General features: G+C 42.0%; 1 protein-coding gene across 3 annotated transcripts in view; it reads right to left on the bottom strand.

Moving 5' to 3' along the window:
- The window catches only part of IGF2BP3 (insulin like growth factor 2 mRNA binding protein 3), a 151,308-nt gene extending 138,302 nt beyond the window's left edge, over positions 1-13,006 (bottom strand). For 2 of the 3 annotated variants that reach the window (XM_015080556.3, XM_027075121.2), the window contains exons 1-2: positions 12,465-13,006; positions 10,994-11,054 (exon numbers count right to left, since the gene is read on the bottom strand). In XM_015080556.3, coding sequence (XP_014936042.1) covers positions 10,994-11,054; positions 12,465-12,639 — 236 coding nt within the window. In that variant the 5' untranslated portion in view covers positions 12,640-13,006. Of the gene's footprint in view, positions 1-10,993; positions 11,055-11,747; positions 11,954-12,464 lie in introns of those variants that run through there. The other variant, XM_053218305.1, reaches the window with a different exon arrangement.
- Positions 13,007-22,025: the final 9,019 nt, after the last annotated feature.

Here is a 22,025-nt window from a genome sequence, read left to right as displayed (position 1 = left end):
GCTGGGAAATCTGGACAGCGACATTCAGAAGAATGAACCTGGACCACTTTTTACACCATACACAAAAATAAACTCAAAATGGATGAAAGACCTAAATGTAAGACAGGAAGCCATCAAAATCCTCGAGTAGAAAGCAGGCAAAAACTTCTTTGATCTTGGCTACAGCAACCCCTTACTCAACACGTCTCTGAAAGCAAGGGAAACAAAAGCAAAAATGAACTACTGGGACCCCATCAAAATAAAAAGCTTCTGCACAGCGAAGGAAACAATCAGCAAAACTAAAAGGAAACCGACAGAATGGGAGAAGATATTTGCAAACGACATATCGCATAAAGGGTTAGTATCCAAAATCTAGAAAGAACTTATCAAACTCAACACCCAAAAAACAAATAATCCAGTGAAGAAATGGGCAAAAGACATGAATAGACACTTCTCCAAGAAAGACATCCAGATGGCCAACTGACACATGAAAAAACGATCATCACTCCTCATCAGGGAAATACAAATCAAAACCACAACGAGATACCACCCTACACCTGTCAGAATGGCTCAGGCAACAACAGATGTTGGCAAGATGTGGAGAAAGAGCATCTTTTGCATTGTTGGTAGGAATGCAAGCTGGTGCAGCAACTCTGGAAAACAGAATGTAGGTTCCTCAAAAAACTAAAAACAGAACTATCCTACGACCCAGCAACTGCACTACTAGGTATTTATCCAAGGGACACAGGGATGCTGTTTAGAAGGGGCACATGCACCCGAATGTTTATAGCAGCACTATCGACAACAGCCAAAGTATGCAAAGAGCCCAAATGTCCATCGACGGATGAATGGATAAAGATGTGGTGTGTGTATATATACACATATATATATACTGTGTGTATATATATACATATATATATACATATATGTATGTATATATGTGTATATATATACACAATGAAGTATTACTCGGCAATCAAAAAGAATGAAATCTTGCCATTTGCAACTACGTGGATGGAACTGGAGGGTATTATGCTAAGTGAAATGAGTCAGTCAGAGGAAGACAATCATATGACTTCACTCATATGAGGACTTTAAAAGACAAAACAGATGAACATAAGGGAAGAGAAACAAAAATAATATAAAAATAGGGAGGGGGACAAAACAGAAGAGACTCATAAATATGGAGAACTGAGGGTTACTAGAGGGGTTGTGGGAGGGGGGATGGGCTAAATGGGTAAGGGGTACTAAGGAATCTACTCCTGAAATCATTGTTGCACTAAATGCTAACTAATTTGGATGTAAATTTAAAAATAAATAAATAAAACTAAGTAGTAAAAAAATAAAATGCTCCTCCATTTGCAAAAAAAACCCCAATAACACACGACTCACAGATTTCTACTTACATTTCTACTTACATGAATCCACATTCAAAATCAGAACAAAAGTTTTTCTTATTTCTGTTATCACTAATTGTAATCTACATCCAGCATTCGTATTTGAATCTCAAGTGGAAAAATACAACATCAACCACTGAGGTTACTACTGAATGATAATGTACATTGATGCTTTAAACATTGTCCCCAAGATCTTATCAGGCATCCTTTACTATTATTCTAACCTCCCCAAGCTTCAATTTCCTCGTCCTTAATCATCAACATGCATTTAAACTTTTTTTTTTTTTTAACGTTTATTTATTTCTGAGAGAAAGAGTGTGAGCTGGGGAGGGACAGAGAGAGGGGGAGACATGGCATCTGAAACAGGCTCTAGGCTCTGAGCTGTAAGCACAGAGCCCAATGCAGGGCTCAAACCCACAAACCACAAGATCATGACCTGAGCTGAAGCTGGCCGAGCTGAAGTTTAATCAACTGAGCCACCCAAGCACCCCTCAACATCATGCATTTAGAATATGGAGTTGAGATTCAAATCCAGATCTTAGACCTCATGTCCCACATTCTTCTGGCGATGCCCTTCAGTTCACCAAGGGTACATGGTAAAAGCATCAAGGCTCCTAATCAGAAAGTTCCAGCACAATTCCTCCCCCCAGTCTCCTAATTCTTAACAATATCCCAAGTTTAAACAACTTCCTTCTGCAAGCCAGGATCCTACTAAACTTGGTGAAGAGCTGGAACAACCAGGCACCATGGACACCATTCCAGACACGTCTACCTCTTTTGCAATCTAAAACATACCCCAGGAGTCACGATCACATGGCTGCAACAAAGCCATGGCATCTACCTCCTCATGCCCTCTGTTCTACTCTCATACCTCATTGGGCCCTCCTCCAACTTCTCTGCAGTTCATTTATATCAAGATGAAGCTGCTAAAAAAAATTAAAAAAAAAAAATACCTTCAAGGAAGAAGCAGTTCCTCTTTCCATCTTGAAACAGGACACCCAGATGTTTTTACTCTATAGTAAGCCCCAGATTCCAGAATACCTATACTTGCCTTTTTCCTACAGGAAGACAATAAATCAACCCTTCAAAGAAGCCAAACAAGATTTCTTTTTTCTTCAGAGAAAGTAAGAAAACAGGACATCTCTGCTCCAACATGCCACTGCAAACATGAGCAAGTTGCTGTGTAAGCCACTTTGAGGATTTGACAACTTAAATGAGAGGAATGAAGGCAGGGCAGAGTCAAAGGATGTGGAAAATGGGTTCCACTAATTACCTGCAGTGCCCTGGGCAAGTCACTTCTCTCAAATCTTTATGGAGAATCCTTTGGTAGAATAACTAATACCACTAAAAAATCTATTGTGCTATCTCATTTTCACTGGTTTTCCTTTCTTAAAATAGAAGGTATTGGACACATTCTGAAAGTAGTACTTTACTGATCAAACGACTTGCATAAACCAAGTCTTAAAAAGCATTAATCAGGGGTGCCTGAGTGGCTCAGTCAGTTGAGAGTCCGACTCTTCATTTTGTTCGGCTAAGACCATAATCTCACGGTTCATGGATTCAAGTCCTGTATCAGGCTCTGCACTGACAAGTGCAGAACCAGGTTGGGATTCTATGTCTCGCTCTCTCTCTGCCCCTCCCACCCCTCCCTCTCTCAAAAATAAATACACATTTTAAAAAGTTAATCAGATCAAGTCATCGGTCTCCAATCAACTGATCTAACACATCACCTGGTTTTGGTGACTTCTGTGGCCAAAACCAGGATTCACAATTTGAGGAGAAAGCTGCTTTACTAAAGACCGGGTTTTTAAATAAGCGAAAATGAGGCAATTTAGGGTACTTTATACAAAAGGTTTCTTGTATTTCTTATAGCTAAAATTGTATGAATAAAATGGAAGGAATGCTTTACTTATTCAGCATCCTAAAATAACAAAATGATTCAAGTATTTTAAACTCAGCCCATGATATCCATAAATGTTTTGGCCAATAGTTTCAACCCTGCTTGTCAAATCAAGTCTTTTTGTTTTTGTTTTTTAAGTTTTTATTTTAATTCCAATTAGTTAACCTCCTCAAATCAAGTCTTTAGAAAACCACAGAGAAACACTGGACTTGGTCTATGCTGCCTTGGAACCTAAGCCAGCTTCACAGAATTTTCCAAATGCATATTAATAAAAAGTAGAATGGCTTATCTAGAAAGTGAGCTCAGTCACAACTGTTGAAACAGATGCCAGAGAGTAGGTCAACTCAAACAAACAAGTCCTGTCCACGGGCAAGAGGATCTACTAAACTTAGGACTCTTCCATCTCTAGCAAGTTATAAATATAACATGATCAGAGTCGTTTCTGGAAAGTTAAAAAATTAAGATAATGACTTCTGAAAGAAAGGCTACAGTCCAGGTTGCTCCAAAATTTGTAAATCACTCTCCATCTACCTACTACCCAACGAGAAGACAGAGACTTAATACCAATCCCATTCACATTCATCCATCCAAATCACAAACTCTCACTGATACTCCACAGTGTTGATTACACCTTCCTATCCACAGGCTTTCTCCATGAATCTCCCTCCCAGAAGCAGTTCACTCTGCTTGCTTTCCTCTACCTTACCGGCTTCCCTCATTCTCCTTTGCTGGTCTCTCCTCCCTCCTAAAGCCCCATACTCAGTCCCTTAGTAATCTTGTCCAATTCTAGGATATTAAATATCACAAGCTAATAACATCTCTAATTTTCACCTCCAATTCCTACGCTCGATTGATATATTCAACTACCTACTTGACTTCTTCACTTAAATTTCTAACCAGCATTAGAGACATAATATGCCAAAAATGAAGCTCCTGATTTCTACCCAAGAATTTGCTCCTTCCCCAATACTCTCCATTGTGGTAAATGACACCACTCTCCATCTAGCTTTTCTGACCTCCCCACCCCCGCCAAAAAAAAAAAAAAAAAAAAAAAAAAAAAGGTTTTTATTGAGAGATTTTTTAAGTTTATTTATTTCGAGAGAGAGAGAGCACAAGCTGGGAGAGGCAGAGAGTCAGAGAAAAAGAATCCCAAGCAGGCTCTGCACTGACAGCAAATAGCTTGACGCAGGACTCAAACTCACTAATCAATAGTGAGATCACAACCTGAGCCAAAACCAAGAGTTGGATGCTTAATCAACTGAGCCACCCAGGCACCCTGACCAAAAAATCTTATCATGCTTTACTTTTCTCAAAGCTTTCATCTAATCTATCAGCAAATCCTCATAACTGTCTCTTTCAAAATACACACTGACCACTATTCATTACCTCCAAAGCTAATATCATCATCTCTTGCCAAAATATTACAATGGAAACTGGTTCCCCATTTCTAGTGCTAAATGCAATTTTCAGATATTTTAGGTTCCCATCACTTTGAAGCCACTACTCCTCCCCTCCTCTCATGTATGGAAAACAATCTACAAAGACAGTCACACTATCAATTCCTTCCCCTCTGTACATTCATACCACTCTACCATCAAGAGATGGAGACTACTTCCATATCCCCCTTGAATCTGTGCTGGCCTTGTGACTTGCTTTGGTCGACAGAATGGGATAGAATAATGTGCCAATTCTGGGCCTAGCCTTTAGGAGGCCTAGCAGTTTCTACTCTCACTTGGCAGCCGAGGGCTACTACCAAGCGTTCAGGTATCTTGTGGGGAAAAGTCACGTAGACCAGCACGAAGAGGCCAGCCATGTTAATGAAGCCTCCTTAGACATTTTAGACCAGCTCAGTAAATGACCCAAAATGACACCACATGGAACAGAAACTATCGCCAAGCAGACCCAGAGAATCAAGAGGAAAAATAAGTCGTTTTGAGTCACTAAGTTTTGGGGTAGTTTGTTATGCAGCAAGAGATAACTGGAAACACCAAAATAGCAGTGGAATCAACTTCTAAACAACTAAGTGATAATGCCAGCTATCCTAAGGACTTAAGCCTCTCTTAACTTAGAGAGATCCACTTGTGGGGGGGGGGGGGGGGGGACTGACTGGCTCAGTTGGTGGAATGTGTGACTCTTGATCTCAGGATTTTAAGTTGGAGCCCCACACTGGGTATAAATTAAATCTTTACAAGAAATTTCTAGTTCGATTAGATTTCTCAAAGAATGCATGTATAATAACTTCAAACTACCTCCTAATCAAATTAAATGGTTTCAAGATACCTCTCTACAATGCATAATTTATGTACTATGTATTCCCCTTCAGGGCAAGAAAATCCACATACTATATTAATGTTTACAACTGTGTTTATTTACCAATACTTGCCCAACAGCAGTTTCAGACCGCGATAAATTACACCCTCAGTTTTAATAGAGCACTGAAAAGTATTTGCCACCAGCTTTCAAGCAAAACCCTGGCGATTCACGCCAATTTTTTAAACATCAGATTTATGGGGCAGAGTTCTAACTAAAACGCCAATCCTATCCCTTGGTCACTGCTACCACACTGCCACCTCCTGTCTTGTGACTCTAGAAGCTTGAATCAGAGGCAACAGTTAATAAAGGAAACTTGGCTAAGAATAGCACAGCCTTTCTCCATCCTCCCAGACTAAACCAACTGCCAAAGTTGGTGGATACATAAATCATATAATAAAAAATAGATAGATCCTACAATTCAAAAATTAGTCACCGCTAGGAAAGTTTATATCTCAACACTGTTAAAAACAATTACAAAGAGTTGCTTCAAATATATATCCAGGTGGTTCAACAGCTTCACTTTAATACAAAATCCACGACCTATAACAACACATTAACTGCAATGGTATGGCTCACAAAAGGATTTCAAAATATGACAAAGATCATTTTCCTCTTGCTGACTGCCCTAAAGGGGTACACACGCAAAAGTGACTGAGCTACCAAACAACAGCAAATACAAGCTCCTTACAAGGAAAACCTCATATCTAGTTCCAAAAGGTATTTTTAAGCCTTAGCTGGTAACTCATTTCAAGCAGAACAGCAAACCTCAGAACTATGCCCCGTTAGTTTATTATAGTGGCATTTGGCATGGACAGAGAATGTAAGTGATCACACAAATAAATCAAAAGGAAAGCCAGAAACAGAAGCCAAGATTCTCAATTCCCACTGGCTCCAGGCACATGTCATGTTTCCATAATGTCTTCCTTGTTACTGTGGACAGCCACACAGAAGCTACTTATCAACATTCACTTATATGTTTTAATTCTAATAATGCCAAAGTAAGAAATCTTTTACTCTCCCTCAAGCTGTACTGAGGAAACAACATGAAATCAAGAAAAATCTTGTTGGCTACTATCACTTAAGCAGTCATGCACTACTGACCTTAAACTGAGCACTCCAAAGACACTGCTTATGATTCTTTACCAGCCATGAAGAGTTTCCTAACATTCAGAACCCCACATCTCTGTAAGAGAAATCTAACTCACAATATTCACCTGTATGAAACTAATAAGCAAGGACCAACACAACTGTTCATCCCTACGTTCAAATGTTCAGCATTAAAGAACAAGCTTTTGGGGCACTCTGATTTTGGCTGGGGTCATGATCTCACAGTTTATGAGTTTGAGCCCCACACTGGGCTCTGTGCTGATGGTGCAGATCCTGCTTGGGATTCTGTCTCCCTCTCTCTCTCTCTCTGCCTTTCCCCTGCTTGTGCTCTGTCTCTCAAAATAAAATAAATAAAAACTTTTAAAGAATTAAATTAGAAAGCAATTTTTCTTGGCCCGAGACAACAGGATCATATGCCCTAACTAATGTACACACTGCACACCATCCCAGTGGTTAAAATGCAGCACTAGCTTTTAAATAGCCATTCAAAGTAAGATACATTTAAAACTCCAGTAACTTTTTTTACTATGTCTCTTTGGGGAGCCTGGGTGGCTCAACAGTCGGTTAAGCGTCTGATTTTGGCTCAGGTCATGATCTCACGATTCAGGAGTTCGAGCCCCCGCATCAGGCTCTGTACTGACAGCTCAGAGCCTGGAGCCTGCTTTGGAGTCTGTGTCTCCCTCTCTCTCTTCCCCTCCCCTATTCGTATTGTCTCCAAAAAATAAAAAAATAAATCATTAAAAAAAGTTTATACTATGTCTATCTAATTTACATGTTAACCTCAAGATTGTAATATGGAAATAAGTTGTTCACTTCATTTTCATTTTTTAAGGAAACAAAAAACACCGACATGTGAGCTGAGACACCAGTCTGGTTTAATGGATCCTTCCTGGAAAAAAATATTAACTATAATATCCTACTATTTTTTATCCTTTATTCACATATATTTTGCCTTCACATAATCTTAATAGTGACAGCTAAATCATAAGCAAGTTTAAGCTATAAAAAACCAAAAATATGAAAAATTTTCATAACTTAAAAAAGTCATCACAAACCAACTAAAACTACCATCCTCTCTGTTCCAAGAGTGTCAGAAACTTTCCTATTCCCTCTCCCAGGCCCAACAGCCCACAATATAAAAAAGGAAATCGGTTCGATTTACATCACAGATGGGCACCTATGAGGTCCCACAAGATACCAGTGGTTCTTCCAATCCAAGAGAGCTACAGTCTTCAAAGCCACACAATTTTTACACCCACCCTTATCCAACAAGGCAGAGGGGGAAGGAGGGAGTGTTTAGGATTATACCTCAGAGGGAAGCCAAGTATTCATGTGCTAGAGCTTTTATTTTAGAAATCAAAAGCGCAACACTATCACAGATACTCAGTGCAATTTTCTCTTCATTCTGGACACGGGGCTCTCAAACTCTGAAATAGTGCTATAATCCTCCACAACTGAGGGATATCTGAATGCAGCAAAGCAACATTCCTTCCACATTCCCTGGAGACTTCAGTAAATCAGGAGCTAAGCTTGGTCAGAACCAAACTCAACAGTGCCCCTTCCTGAAAGGTTCCTTACCCAGCTCAGCTCCCAGTCAGAGTTGGGCCAGCACGTCAAAGCTTCAAATTGCCTCCTGGGCCTTGTTTAGTTGCTGCAAGCCCATTCATCCATCTCAGAGTGCTGCCATAAGCATTCTTCAGCACCAGGCTCCCAACATGCCTTGCACAGCAGGTATAAAGGTCACTACTGCACATGTGGGTGTGCCTGCCTCAGATGCCCACATGGTGATGGGATGGAATGCAAGGGCTACTCAGCACAAAGAACTCCACCCAGAAGTCCAGCAGGCTCACTTGGCAAGGACTGGTCTGCAGCATTCAACGAATGGTCACCAGTACAACTGCTTGACCCTTATAGGGGCTAAGCATGACTCACCAGGGTGTCTTCTCAGCCCTCTCCCAAAGCCTATTCAGACAGGGGAACAGTCCAGAGAAGGGAAACTGTATCACAGTTCCAAGGTTCAGTTACAAGACTGTAATGCAGATTTCCAGCAAATTTCCCTCAGAAAAAGAACCTCTACTTTTGTTTTTCACCATCTCAACACTAGAAAAGGACTTACTTGATTGTTCCCCCTATCTGTAAATAGTTGTCTCCAATGTACTCATTCCTACTTGCTACTAACATAGTTATTTAAAATCCTAAGCATTTTAGGGGTGCCTGGGTGGCTCAGTCAGTTAAGCGTCCAACTTTGGCTCAGGTCATGGTCTCACAGTTCCTGAGTTGGAGCCCTGCATCTGGCTCTCTGCTGTCAGTGTGGAGCCTACTAAGGATTCTCTGCCTCTGCCTCTCTCACAAATGTTAAAACATTTTTAAAAAAATACTGAGTATTTTAAGGTAAGCCAAAATAAAGCCTGAAATTTTAATCTACATTGTTAATGAAACGAAAAAGCATCCATTGATATAAACACTTGCTGCCACTGGTGGCATTTTACCTTATATGCTTTCCTAAGAGGAACCCCTGTCCGTTATAAAGTAACAAGTACGTTTTTTAGGTTGGGCAAAAGTCTTTAAGAATAAAACAGGCTGTTACCAGATGTTGTTAATTTAATTCACTACACATGGGGAGAAATTCACACCAGGCTAGAAAAGAAAATCAGGAGAGCAAAGCTAAGTAATCTGCATTTACATGCAGGTCCATAAATTGTATCTGAAAAATGCCAGACATTTAACGTTTAAATTTAGAAACTCTCAAATGCTCAAATGCCAGTCCGACACAACCATTTGCCTCTTTTTTATTCAACATTTGAAGAAAATTAGGACACACAGGCTAAACATGAAACCAATTAGAATTTGCAGAATGTACTTACATTTTTTTTCCTTAGGTATACAATTTAGACTATGTCTTTAAATTTTTTAAGGAGATAGGACTTTACCCTCAATTTTCTAATTCCTATTAAAGAGAAATCAATTTAGATACTTTTCAGTACCTTTCTATTGTTTTAGAAACTTTTAACAATTGACCCCACCAAAATTCCCAACTGGAACTAAACCTATCTCATCCAACAAATGTCTTTTCAACTGTCCTAATGAAAATTAAGTACATGAACAAGAGAAATCCACAAAATTCCAGCTAACAAAAAACAAGGTTTGTAAAAATGCTTTACCTGAAAGAGAGCTCAATATAGAAATAAGCAGATGATGACATTTTATACAGCCATCTCTCTCTGCAGAGCACCAGAGAAATGCACAGCAAACCTCTCCTGCCCTCCAGCACACACACTCTCCTATATCCAACCAGACACATGCAGTCCTAGTTTATTTAGATTAACTTTCAGCTTATTGCTTAGCCCAGGTTTAGAAGCGGGGAGAATGGGAGGAGAAAAGCAGAAACTCTAACCTCACCTTGTAAAACCCAGAAAAGCACAAGCTAAACCCAGCACCAGTTAGGGAGCAGCGCCTTTCCAGTTAGCGACAGAGGGAGAATCTGGCCTGCTCTTGAGAAAGGAGCCATTTCTTCAAAATACTCCAGAGGTTAAAACAGTCTCCAAACGTTTTGTAAAGTGACACACTACACATGCTCTCCAAAAAGTGCAATCCCAGTACGTAAGTAGTACAGATCTTTAGCGTTCGCTCTCTTGGTGGTTATTTCTAAGCAAAAATATTGTGCGGTGGGGGGAGAAGGGGCGGGAAACAAAAGGCTGGTATGCAGCAACCTGTGTAACTCTAGAATGAAAAGGCGCTTCTGGGCAGGAGAAGCCCAGGCATTCACTCACGTGTTCCAATCAGCAAATTTCACTCTTCTCAGATACACAGACCGCCTCCGAGGCCTCTCTGACTCCTCGCCGTCAACTGGGGGCAGAGAAGAAAAGGCACTCCACACCCACGCGTGTCTGCAGCGGCTTTCCCCTATCCTGTACTTGTAAGTGGGTAGTGGGGGTGGAAGAGGGTCACCCACTACTTCCTAATTCCTACAGAGTCCCCAAATCACTCTTCAAGACTTTGATTTCCTATTGCAGCACCTTAGAAGAACATACAGCTGTGAGGGCTTCTTTGAGAGACTTCTTCACCAGTAATAATCCAGTGGCAAGAACCACACACAAGACCTTTATTCCTTAGCAGCGCGCACGCACACACCTGCCATAAACTTAAATGCAAGGAATAAGAAACGCCGAGCCATCCAGCAATAAAATAAAGCCATCCAAAGAGCATGGGAGAGAGAGAAGTTTTCAGCTGTGTTGAATCTTTCCCCCCAATAAAAAAGTGAGAAAAGGATTAATGAGAACATGATAAATAAGCTCACCTTTGTCTTTTTGGGACTGAGTGCTCAACTTCCATAAATTTTCCGTGCAGTTCCACTTTACCTGCGGACAGACAAGAGGTGGAAGACAGTTGGCCGGGTTTAGCCGCTCTTCCCGCAGTAAGGACCCGCCCAGCCTAAGCGGCGACACAAGTGACCAGAGACCCCCACGGCACGGATGCGTCTCAAGGCCGGAAGGGAAGCCCGGACCCGCGCGGGTGGAAAGCTGACCCCTCGGGGCTGTGTGTACAACTTACAGTTGGGGGGGGGGGGGGGGCGGGGGTCGACTGGCTAGCCCACCACCTGGGTAACATTCTACCCCCAGGCCGCCTCCGCCCACCTCAGGGGGTCACCCAACCCCACGACAGCCGCAGAACCGACGGCCCTTCCACCCACCTCCCTGGACACTCCCATAAGACAAACTCCGAAGAGCCGGCTACGCTGGCTTTTTTCAGGGAGGGACGCCGGGCCCTTCTCCGGTCTCAAGCCCAGGCCCTCTAGGAACAGGGTAGGCGCAGAGTGCACCGCCAGAGATACACCTCCGCACAGAATGAACAAGGCGCGAAGGACAGCGCGGCGCCCGCCACGCAAAAAAACACGGGCTCCTGGAGGGACTTGAGCGCAGCCCCGCCACGCAAGGTCCCGCGCGCGCGGAGCATGCCCCGCCACCCCCCGAGGCCGGGGCGAAGAGAGAGGCCGAGGCAGGGCGCCGCAGCTGGGGCTCCCTTGCCCGCGACCACCCGCCGCCCTCGCCCACCTGCCCCTCTAGCTCGTGGGACGCGGGGAGGTTGAGCGTGGAACCTAGGTCGCACCAGCCTGCGTCCCGCAGGATCTAGAGGAAGCGCCGGGCCGCCTGTGTTTAGGCACCAGCCCGCGGCCTCACTCTGCAGCAGGGTCGAGGCCACTTTGTGTTCTCCCGCGCCTGGGGTCTGGGGGGAGACGGGGGAACTGCGAAACCAACACCGTAAATAACGTGCAAAGAGAGGAAGGAAGGAAGGAAGGAAGGAAGGAAGGAAGGAAGGAAGGAAGGAAGGAAGGAAGGAGGAAGGAGGGAGCGAGGAAGAAACGGGCGTCCGCGCTCGGCCCCCAAGGCCCGGCGTGCCGGAGACTGGAGCCCGCGCCTGGGCCCGGGCGGGGCAAGCGCTGAGAGTCCGGCGGTCGCGCCTCCACCAGCCCAGCTCCCGTCCGAGCCCGCACCGGGGCTTTCTGGACAGCGCGTCCGCCGTCTGCCCGCAACGCCCCGGGAGGAGGGGAGCCGGGTTGGAGCCCAAGCTGAAGAAAGCACCCTGGACCTCACGCGCGTGGGCGCCCGGGCCTCGCCCCACCTCCCCGCCCGCTCTCGCCTGGGCCTGGGGCCCTGTGTGGACGTCCCGGTGGCAGCCGCGGGCCTAGCTCCGGGTGCGCGACCCTGGCAGGCCCGGGCGGGCTGCGCGGGGCTGGAGCGGGCGCGCCGGCGGGGCTGGGGCGGGCCCACCTGAAAGCGCCTCGATGGCCTTAAGGGCCCAGCTCTCGTCCGGACAGTCCACGAACGCGTAACCAGTCTTCACCAGGAAGGGTCCCGACACCGGGATCTTGGCGTCCTTGAAGATACTTTCCAGGTCCGAAGGGACCGCATTCTCGCTGAGGTTTCCGATATACAGTTTGTTCATTGTGAAGAGTGGTTGTTATTTAAAAAAAAATTCACAGGAAAACGAAAAATTAAAACCACCCACAGTGATGGAGGGCTCCGGCGGGTTTTGTTCTCTTCGTTTTCTCGCCGTTAAAACACACCAACACAGTTACAACCAAGAACAAGAACGACGAGCGAAAAATCAAATCCGAAGGTTCTTGTTTTTCCTTTTCTGAATATTAAAAAAAAAAAAAAAAGAAAAGAAAAAGCCTTGCTACAACCCAAACGCATCAACGAGTCTTCCTAACTCTGAGGAGGAGGCGGGATTAGCGAAAAAAGGAGAGGAGGAGGAGGAGGGGAGAAGAACTACTTTTTGTCTCTTCCTCCCCAACCCCTTTGGCATCGGCCAGCGGACTGTGAAAATATCACACTACGTGAGGGCAAGCGCCGCCTCCCCTTAAAAAAAAAAAAACAAAAAAAAAAAACCCAGAAGGGTGACTGGCAGGAGGGAGGGGGAAGGGGTGGGGGGGGGAGGAAGGCGCAGGAGGCGGAAAAAATCCGCTCCGAGTGTCCGGCTTTTTGAATGAGCCACGTGTTCAAACTACAAATCAACGTCTCACGTGAGGAATCCCAGCGCCTGAATTAGAGTGGGTTTCGGGGGGAAAAAGGAGGAAGAGAGGGGGAGGGGAAACGAGCTTGAGCGAGAGACCCTGAGAAGGGAGGAGGAAGAGGGAAAAAAAATGCTAAAGGAGCCTCAGCCGGGGCGCGGAGGGGAGCGCGGCTGGCGGCGCTGATTGTCACAACAGAGTTTAGAAAGGGTTATCTGGTCGGGGCGGATCCTGAGGGGGAGGGGAGGAAGGGAAGATTTTTTTTTTTTTTTTTAATGAGATTCGGGTGGAGGTGCTAATTAGGCAATTTCTCAGCTCTAGTTACCAGAGTTTTAAATATTCGATTTTTTTAAATAGGTAATTAACAAACCCAAAGAGTCGCAATTTCGAACTCGCTTTGTGGCTTTGATGACATTTGAAGTATAACCTCTGCAAAGCCGCAAGCACGTTTCCAGAGCTGGCAAGGGCGGAAACACAGCGAGGGGGTGGGATGGGAGGGGGCGAGAGAAGCGGGCAGACGCGCCCCACCTTATGCACCCTTCAAGGGCCCGGGCACGGGGGAAGTGGGGCGGCCCCGAGCCAGGGCGGTGGGGGATGGGAGCCCGCGGCGTCCTGGGCGGGTGTCTGGGCGACACCTCCTCCGCCTGCGCTCGCGTTGGCTCTCGGCTTCGCGTTTGCGATTGGTTGCGCGATTCAGAAAAGGCTCAGAGATAAATGAGGCCGGGGGCGGGCTTGGCCACCAGTGGGGGAGGGGAGCGTAGGGGCGGAGGTATTTGGCGTGGGGATGGGGGGGGGTCCCCGAGCCTCGGAGGCCGGAGGAGAGAAGTCATAGTGGGACAAGTCGGTATCTAAACGGAAACCATTTCTTCCTGTAGTTTCCAGAGGAGGAGGAGTGGGGTAGGCTGGTACTTTTATTTAAAGAATTTTAGTTGGAGAACTTGGGACTCTTAAAACAGGAAGACCGCTCTGCGTTACCCCTAGGTGATATTCGCACTTGAAAAATTGTTGAAATCTTTTTCTGCCTCGTTTTTGCCGGCATTTGGCCATGAGAACCATTCATAATTTCCCCTGGATGTAACGAGTACAATGGTGGGTGTGTGGGGGAGGGTCTGGGCCCGGTGAAGCCTTTACTGGGCCAACAAAATGTAGACTGGAGAAGAGGAATACGGAAATGAACACAGTGCTCGGGTTCTTGTGGAAATCTGCAAGTGCCGTTTAATGCTTGTGCACTCTACTCAAAAGCTTCATTTCCACCAGTTACTTGTGGTATATTTTTCACAGGTATTCCATGGAAAAGACGAAAAATGATTAGTTTTAAAAAGCGAATGAAATTCTATGTAGTAGGGAAATATAAACGGGAATCTTTAATGACCTGGTACTCTTAGTAGAAAATATATTGTGTGATAGAGAAAATATGATTTAAGTGGAAACATTTCAGTATTTAAAATTTATGAGTTCGTTTCTCTGTCAAATCTGTGTATGGCATTTAAAAGTGTATGTTTTCCAATTAAAAGATGAATGACATAATTTTTTTCAACATGTGGGAATTATTGCATGAAGCATTTACATCTTTTCTTTTAAAAGGAACTTATAATTTTGTGTTAAGGAACCGGAAGGTGTCAGATCATCCATTTTAAATGCAACTGTTCTAACAGGTTTTTCTTTTTCTGCCAAGCAAATCCAACTTTTTAAATATAAAAAATATAAACTCACTTTCACAGTATTTTCATTGACCTTTAATTTAGTGAAATGTTTTTACTTTATGAGATCGATGTGCTATTGTGTAATAATACTTAGAACTATATTATGAGTTCTATAAAGAACATTTGGATGGTGAGATTTTAAGTTTATGGTTAGGTTTAACTTTTAAAAAGAGCTTAATTTTCCTTTTCATGTTTTTAAAAAGCCCTTTGTTCTAAAAAAGAAAAAATATGTATTCTTCCTTTAACTTACATAGTACTTAAAATGTAAATATCAAAAATGATTAATTTTTTTCATGTACCTGTCGCATGTGATCAAAAGCTATTTGGAGAAATGTTTTCACTCACTTAGTAATATTTGCTTTTCTAAGTATCTCTTTAAATATTGCAAACCAGTCTTTTGATCATTTAGCTTTTAGTAATTTTTCATTAAGAACAAATCTTCTATATTCAGCTTGCTTCCAAAGTCATTTGAATGGTGCCTTCTGGATTGGTCACTGTATTTGCTCTTACTAAAACTGCGACCTAAGGAAGTATCTACTTCTAAAGCATGGGATAAATTGTTTATTTTCCATAAATACTAGCCCGTGCTGTCGGTCACTATCAAACACATCTAACAGCTGGAATTTAAGACAACTGTGTGCTGTTTTGATGAAATATGTTCCTGGAACTCGTGAACTTAATCTGTGTATTATTTTAACAAACTGGATACTCCGTCTTGGACCTTAGAAACATACAGGAGTTCTATAAGCTCAGACATCAAAGGGTGGTGAATACAGTGCACTCCACTTCCAGTCTTCCAACCATTTAAGGGGTAACTATGTATTCACTGGCTGAGTAAAAAGAACATGGGTAACTGTCTTTTTACTGGCATTTCAAGTGCAAAAGTATCTTTAGTGGATTTTCAAAAATGAATGTAAGGTTAGTTTAACTTCCAGTCTTCCAAGGAGTCTCACACAGGAAATTAACACTGCATATGGGCTACTCGAGTTCTTGCCGAAGCAGTTGCAGCTCCTAATTTTAACCCCACGAGAGAATCCCACCTATTGTGTGTGCTCTGATGCGGCTGAGTGTCACCAACTGCAGCCTGTTTACTCTTTGGACAGCTGCACCTACTCCTTATCTCCTGAAGGCAATAAAAATGTTTATGGATCAGTGTACTATTAAAGGAGAAAAACTGTTTAGAAGGTCGGTTACCGTTGCTGTATCCACAGGTTATGAGCGAAGGCTGAGCAGGTAGAGGCGAAACAAAGGGCATTCTTGATGCTACCCCTCCTAACACCCGGCCGCTTCTGGGACCACCGGAGAGCCGAAGTCCTTACCGCGGGGTGGGCACGCAATGCCCGCCGCGTCCTCGCCTGGGCCCCATAGGTGTTTTTTAACATACTCTTGCTCCTTCAAACAGCTCTCCTGGACTTATGTGTTTAAACCAGATGCATGATAAGTGATAACCTAACTCTGCTCTCCAGAATCTGCCTTCAGCAATTTTTGTTTAAAATCAGAAATAGTGCCCCAGGAGATGAGAAGATGGGGCTGTTTCCTTTTGCCCCTGGCTCTGCCCGGAAAAAGAGGGCGGGATTCTTGCAGCTCCCACTGTGAAGATCCTTCGTCGATCGCCTGTTCGCCTCGGAGGGCCTCGATCACTGGCCCTGTGGCGGGACAGGCACTTCCTGGCTCCGCCTCGAGGTCTGTTCCTCCGCGCCGAGCTATGGACGAGTTGGACGTAGGGGTCAGGGGAACCTCTACAGTTCCCCTCGCCACACATCACCTGAGGTCCTCCTCCTCCAGCGTGCGCCCGCCCGCCCGCGGGCCGCGGCAACCGACCAGGCAGTGTGTGTTCAGGCCTATTTCGAGTGTACGAGAGGCTGACTGGCGCTGGGGGAGGTTTGGTACCCACCGAGAGAGACTGCAAGTAGCCCTGGTTCAGCCCTGAGCCTCGGTCCGGGGCGGGGCGGGGCCGCGAGACGGGGGCACGCGGCGCGCAAACGCGGCCCCGGGGCGGAGTTTCGCGCTCCGCGGGGCCGACTCGCCGAGACCAAGTTGAGCAACCGGCGTGGAGAGAGACACCGCCCCTGGCTGGGGAGGGGGCGGGGGGGCCTTCTTCGCTCACCCGATTGGTGGACGGAGGGAGCCTATCACCGTCGGCTGCCTCCGCCGGAGCTGTTTGCTGGTTTCCATTCATTGGACCCCGAGCCTTCCTTGGATTTCCATTTTTGTGGCGCGAAAATAACTCTTTGCTCCCTCTCATTGGTTTTGTTATTGAGGGGTGGGATTGAGTTCTCTTCGTGTTCTCATTTTTCCTGCCCTTTAACTTCGAGCCCCCAACCCCAACCCCCAAGGAGGAAAAAGGGAGGTAACTAAGGAAGAGTAGAAAATAGTTCGTGTGCGTGTGGAGCCCGCCCCTTGGGCTGACCGCGTGGTGCCCGCAGAGTCCCCACCCTTCCCCCAACGTCCAGCACCCGGAGGTCCTCGGTTTGCGCCATGCTCACCAGCTGGAGTCACATAGGCTCCCTGCCCCTTTCCAACATCTTAGAATTTATACCTCTTTTTTAGTTAAAACAAGAAAATACGTTTTCAGATACCTGAATTTTCCTGGGCTTCTAGAAAAACCGACTCTTTCTGCCCCCTCCCTTTCTAACCCCCTTTTGTGGTCCACAGGGTTGTTTTAAGCAAAACCAAACAACCCCTCCAAAAAAAGCAAACGAAAAATTCCGGGTAAAGTCAACTATGCCGAGACCACGTTTTCGTTGAAGCTGCCCTAAGATCAAAGAAGCTGAGACCGACCTTGTAGGATTAGCGATTTCTGTAACTGAAATGTTCTAATTTTACTGAGGTTTGGTAGAGACGGTGAGAAACATAAATAAGCGTTTGTCTTGGAAAAGGACAAAACAAACGAATAATCCTATTTAATTTGGTTAACTGAAAGAGCTAACAGCTGTAGTGCTGTATTCTAGGTAGTGGTGTCTTTGGTGCGTTTGTATTTGTATACATAAGTTGCTATTGTTCTTCTCAAAAATAAAGATCAGAACTCTGGCCATGACAGAAAAGAAGGAAGTGTGAATTTGTTTGTTATATCTAATTTCATAACAGACTCAAATTATTTCATTATCTAAAGAAAATGAAATGTACTAATCAGAAATACAACATAATTTATTCACAAATAATTGTTCATTTTTTAAGTCTTGACAGAGTACTTGATTTGGTTAAAAAAACAGTAAAACAATAATTGCTCAGTAAAAAAAACTTTGAGAGAATCGGTTTAAATCTGTGAGTTCAAAATTTGTCTATATTGTTAACTCTTAGCTAGTAGGGATGTTACATCATCCTCCTAAATTCTTTTGGAAAAACTATATTTGTTCTTTCGTTTTAATCTCTAAAAGCCAACTAATTTAAGTAATGTAAATGACTACCTACCATAAAACTAAAAGGTATTTGAGCAACTCTTTAAAACAAAATTTTAAAAACTGACTTAATCAGGAAAGAAAAACTTCTAAAATACAGACCTATTTTGTTTACATTTTGTATATATATTTTCACTACATTTCAATAAAGTGGTTAATAGACATGTATTTTTGAAATTTTCATGTAAAATTATTTCTCAGAAACTGAGTAACTTACAAATGGTTTCTCTTGAGTTGAACAAATTAAAGCTTAGAGGCTACATTTATAGTGTAATGCTGAAGATTATAGAGTTAATAATTTAGATAACCCTTAAACACCTAAAAAATGTTAAATCTGAAGAGGATTATTTGTAAAGTGATTTTGAGTTGGGACTTACATATTCTGTAATATTTATATTTTGAAAATGACACAGTAGAAAAAAACATTAAAGAATTTTTAGAGAAAATTTCAATTTGTAAAAAAAAGTTCCAAATTTAATCTGGACAAGTCAAAACTCTAAAACCTGAGATATTTTCAAATGTTTTCTTGATTTCAAAGATTTCTATAACCAATATTTTTCTTTTAATAAACTTTGTTCTGGTTGGGAGAAATTGATTTATTAAATTTTCAACTATTATGTCAGGAATGAGAATTTTAATCTATCTGGTAACTTTATACATGATGTTAAAGTGGTAGATAACATGATTCCTTTTATTGCAATTATATCCTTTATGTTATTGCTTCACTTGAGTGAAACTTTAAAATATTCATTATTATTACTATTCTCCTGGGAGGAAGGAGGAATGAGACCTTTAGTGGAAAGAGTCTTTGGTAATTGGTGTGTGTACATAACTATTTGCTGACCGGCCACAGAAAACAAAGAAGATAGGCATTTGTCTGTTGGGGGAGGGGTGTGGAGAGGCTGAGAAGAGTTGGGCATTTAAATTGGTTTCTGGGTTGTAACTCATTTATCCTGCAGGTTTCCTTGCTAAAGGTGGAGGGAAGGTGGTAGAGAGTATGTATTAACTAATGGAGCAAAATGGGACAGTAATCCAGGCATGAAATCCCACTGGAAAGAACAATAAGAACCTACTCTCCTCTTAGATAACCGGAAAGCAAAGCACATGCTGAGGTTATGGCTAGTGTTCAGCGTTTTCTAACACGTGCATTTAAAAGACATATCTTAAGTTACCATTTTCTTATTAGAACCCTTTGTTTTCCTGACCAGTTCTTTTCCAGAATCCCATTCCACAAAATTTGGGAACTAAAAGTCCCTTTCATGAAACAGCAGGTTTTGTGACCTGTATATACAAATCAGCTATAGACAAATCAGCTCCTAGATGATTTTAGAGATAAACTGAGGAATTCCTCATGTTGTCTATAAATAGAAAGTTAATTTTTAGATTTTAATAAGACAGAGTATATTTGTAAATTCCTTACTTGCAGGAATAATGGTATAGACCATTATTACCATTTCCACTTTGACTCATTAAAATTCATTCCCTCTTGAGTTCAGTTTACATTTTGGTCCTGAGCTTCTTAGTATGATGATCCCAGTTTTAAAGATGGAAACAGCAGGCTAGGTGAGAATTATCATTACTTCAAAGAACTTCAGCTGAAGTTCTTAAGAATCTGAAACCATGAGACATAGCAGAAAAGAAAACAAAACTAAAGATCTGAAATCTTTATCAAAATTGACACTATAAAGATTTGTCCTAAAATTTGTGCCTAACACTTGTTTGGAAATTTTTAACTCTTTTTTGGGGGTAGCTTGCTTAAAAACAAAAGTTGGTGGTATTTTTTATTGCTTTTTTCAAATGACAAATTTACAATAAATTATTTTTAAAATGACAGTTGCCACTGCCTTCCCTAAGGCAAAGTTTTATTTGAGCTGAGGTCTAATATCAATAATTGGACCTGTGTGATAGTTTTCCCTTATTTAATTTTGGCAAGGGGGTGTCCTGTGCCGGTCATTGAAGTAATTTCTCTATTTTTAATGTTATTTTTCTTTGTAAACGATTCATATCTTATTTATAATCTAAAAATGTTTTTCCTAGCACTTTCCAAGACTTGGAGAATAATTTAAAACTAACTAAATCTTACCCCCCAAAATATTAGTAAAGACTTCTTAAAATGTGTGTAATTTGATACAAGTTAGAAATATATTACTATTGAATATTTTGCATTAAGCTAACATAACTGTATGATTCTTTCTAATTCTAATACATTCTATTTCTAATCCAGCTATTAAAAATCTAATTCATGAAAGGACACTAACAAAGGTCACCAAAAAAAAGAAAAAAATATCAATTCTATTACTTCAGAAACATGTATGGTCTCTGTTATGTTGACATTTTGTTCTGGGACAATTCAATGTAGAATGCTGTCACCTTGTTTTGTTTTCGTTTGTTGAAAATTGCCTAGAATTTTGCTCCTTGATTCTTTTACCGTACATCTTATGGTAATTTTTTTTCTCTTATATTTCTTTACTACCAAGAATAAAATGACATTTTTGGTTTTGATATAAGTGAATGGCCATCTATAAAAAGCCCAATAAAAAACAAACTAAAAAATCTAAAATTTTAGTGTAATGCATTATATGTGCTTTCCCCTGGCAACAATAGTTCTATTCAAATTTTATTTTAATTTAGAACCAATATTGTGAACTTTTAAAACAAGTTAATTTGAATTTTGTTTTAAATATTATTAAACAAAAAAATTGAGTATTTTCATCCATTGAAATAGATAATAGAGTTACAGATAACATTGCTCTTTCCCCTCGACAGCAACAAATCCAGTTGAGGGCAGTTTTGTTGGGTATGGAATGCAGTCAGTGTGTGCAATTGGACATGAGAATATATACACATATTCCTGCTGAGAAGCCTTTTGTGGAGATTTGTGAAGCAAGATAGAACTTGTGTTCAAATTCTGAGGCTGCAGGTTAAAACAGGCAAAGTAAGCACAATTTTATCATTAAACTTTTTTCTTCACCATCAGAATTCTTCAGTTTATTTTGGAAGCTGGAGAGAGAAGAGTAAGTACAGATTGAACTGGAATTAGGATGCTATTAGTACATCAACATTAGAATTTAAATAATTCAAAATGTTTTCATGTTTCTGTGCCTTCTTTTCTATTTTTAAAAGACTATTTTATTATACATGTTAAATACCCAATAACATCTTTAAAACATGTATGTGATCAATTTTAAAAGTTACAGAATAAGATGATGACCTGTTTTGAAAGTGGTGTTGAATTTACTTACAAAATATGAAGTTGTCACAAAACTCTTCTGTTGGATTGTCTACCGCTTCTGTTTGTACACACAATCTATATGTTGATAACTTGTTTTAATCAAAGTAGCATTATTTGACAAAATGTCTTTACAAAAAAAGAGCCAAAGATATGGTCTGCTGCTGTTTTGAAACATGTTTTGAAACCTCAATGTGGAGAGGAAACTCAGATTTTAAGTGAAAGCTGGGTCCTGTTATTTACTGCTCTTTTGATATTTATTGACAGACAAGGAAATGGATTAAACTGTAATGTTGCTTCAGAGATGACCACCAATAAAGTTCTCAGTGGCTCTAAGTTAAGAATGTTGTTTCAATGATAGTCCATTCCTATTACTATTTTACTATTGTTGTAAGATATTCTCTTTCTTTGATTATTAAATATCCCTAAATTATTTCATTACCAAGAAGATAGGGTAGGGTCACGTTATGTTAGCATAGCCAAACATT

Source organism: Acinonyx jubatus, chromosome A2 (genome assembly GCF_027475565.1).
Source record: "Acinonyx jubatus isolate Ajub_Pintada_27869175 chromosome A2, VMU_Ajub_asm_v1.0, whole genome shotgun sequence".
Lineage (NCBI taxonomy): Eukaryota > Metazoa > Chordata > Mammalia > Carnivora > Felidae > Acinonyx > Acinonyx jubatus.
This window is presented reverse-complemented; position numbering and strand designations above follow the sequence as displayed.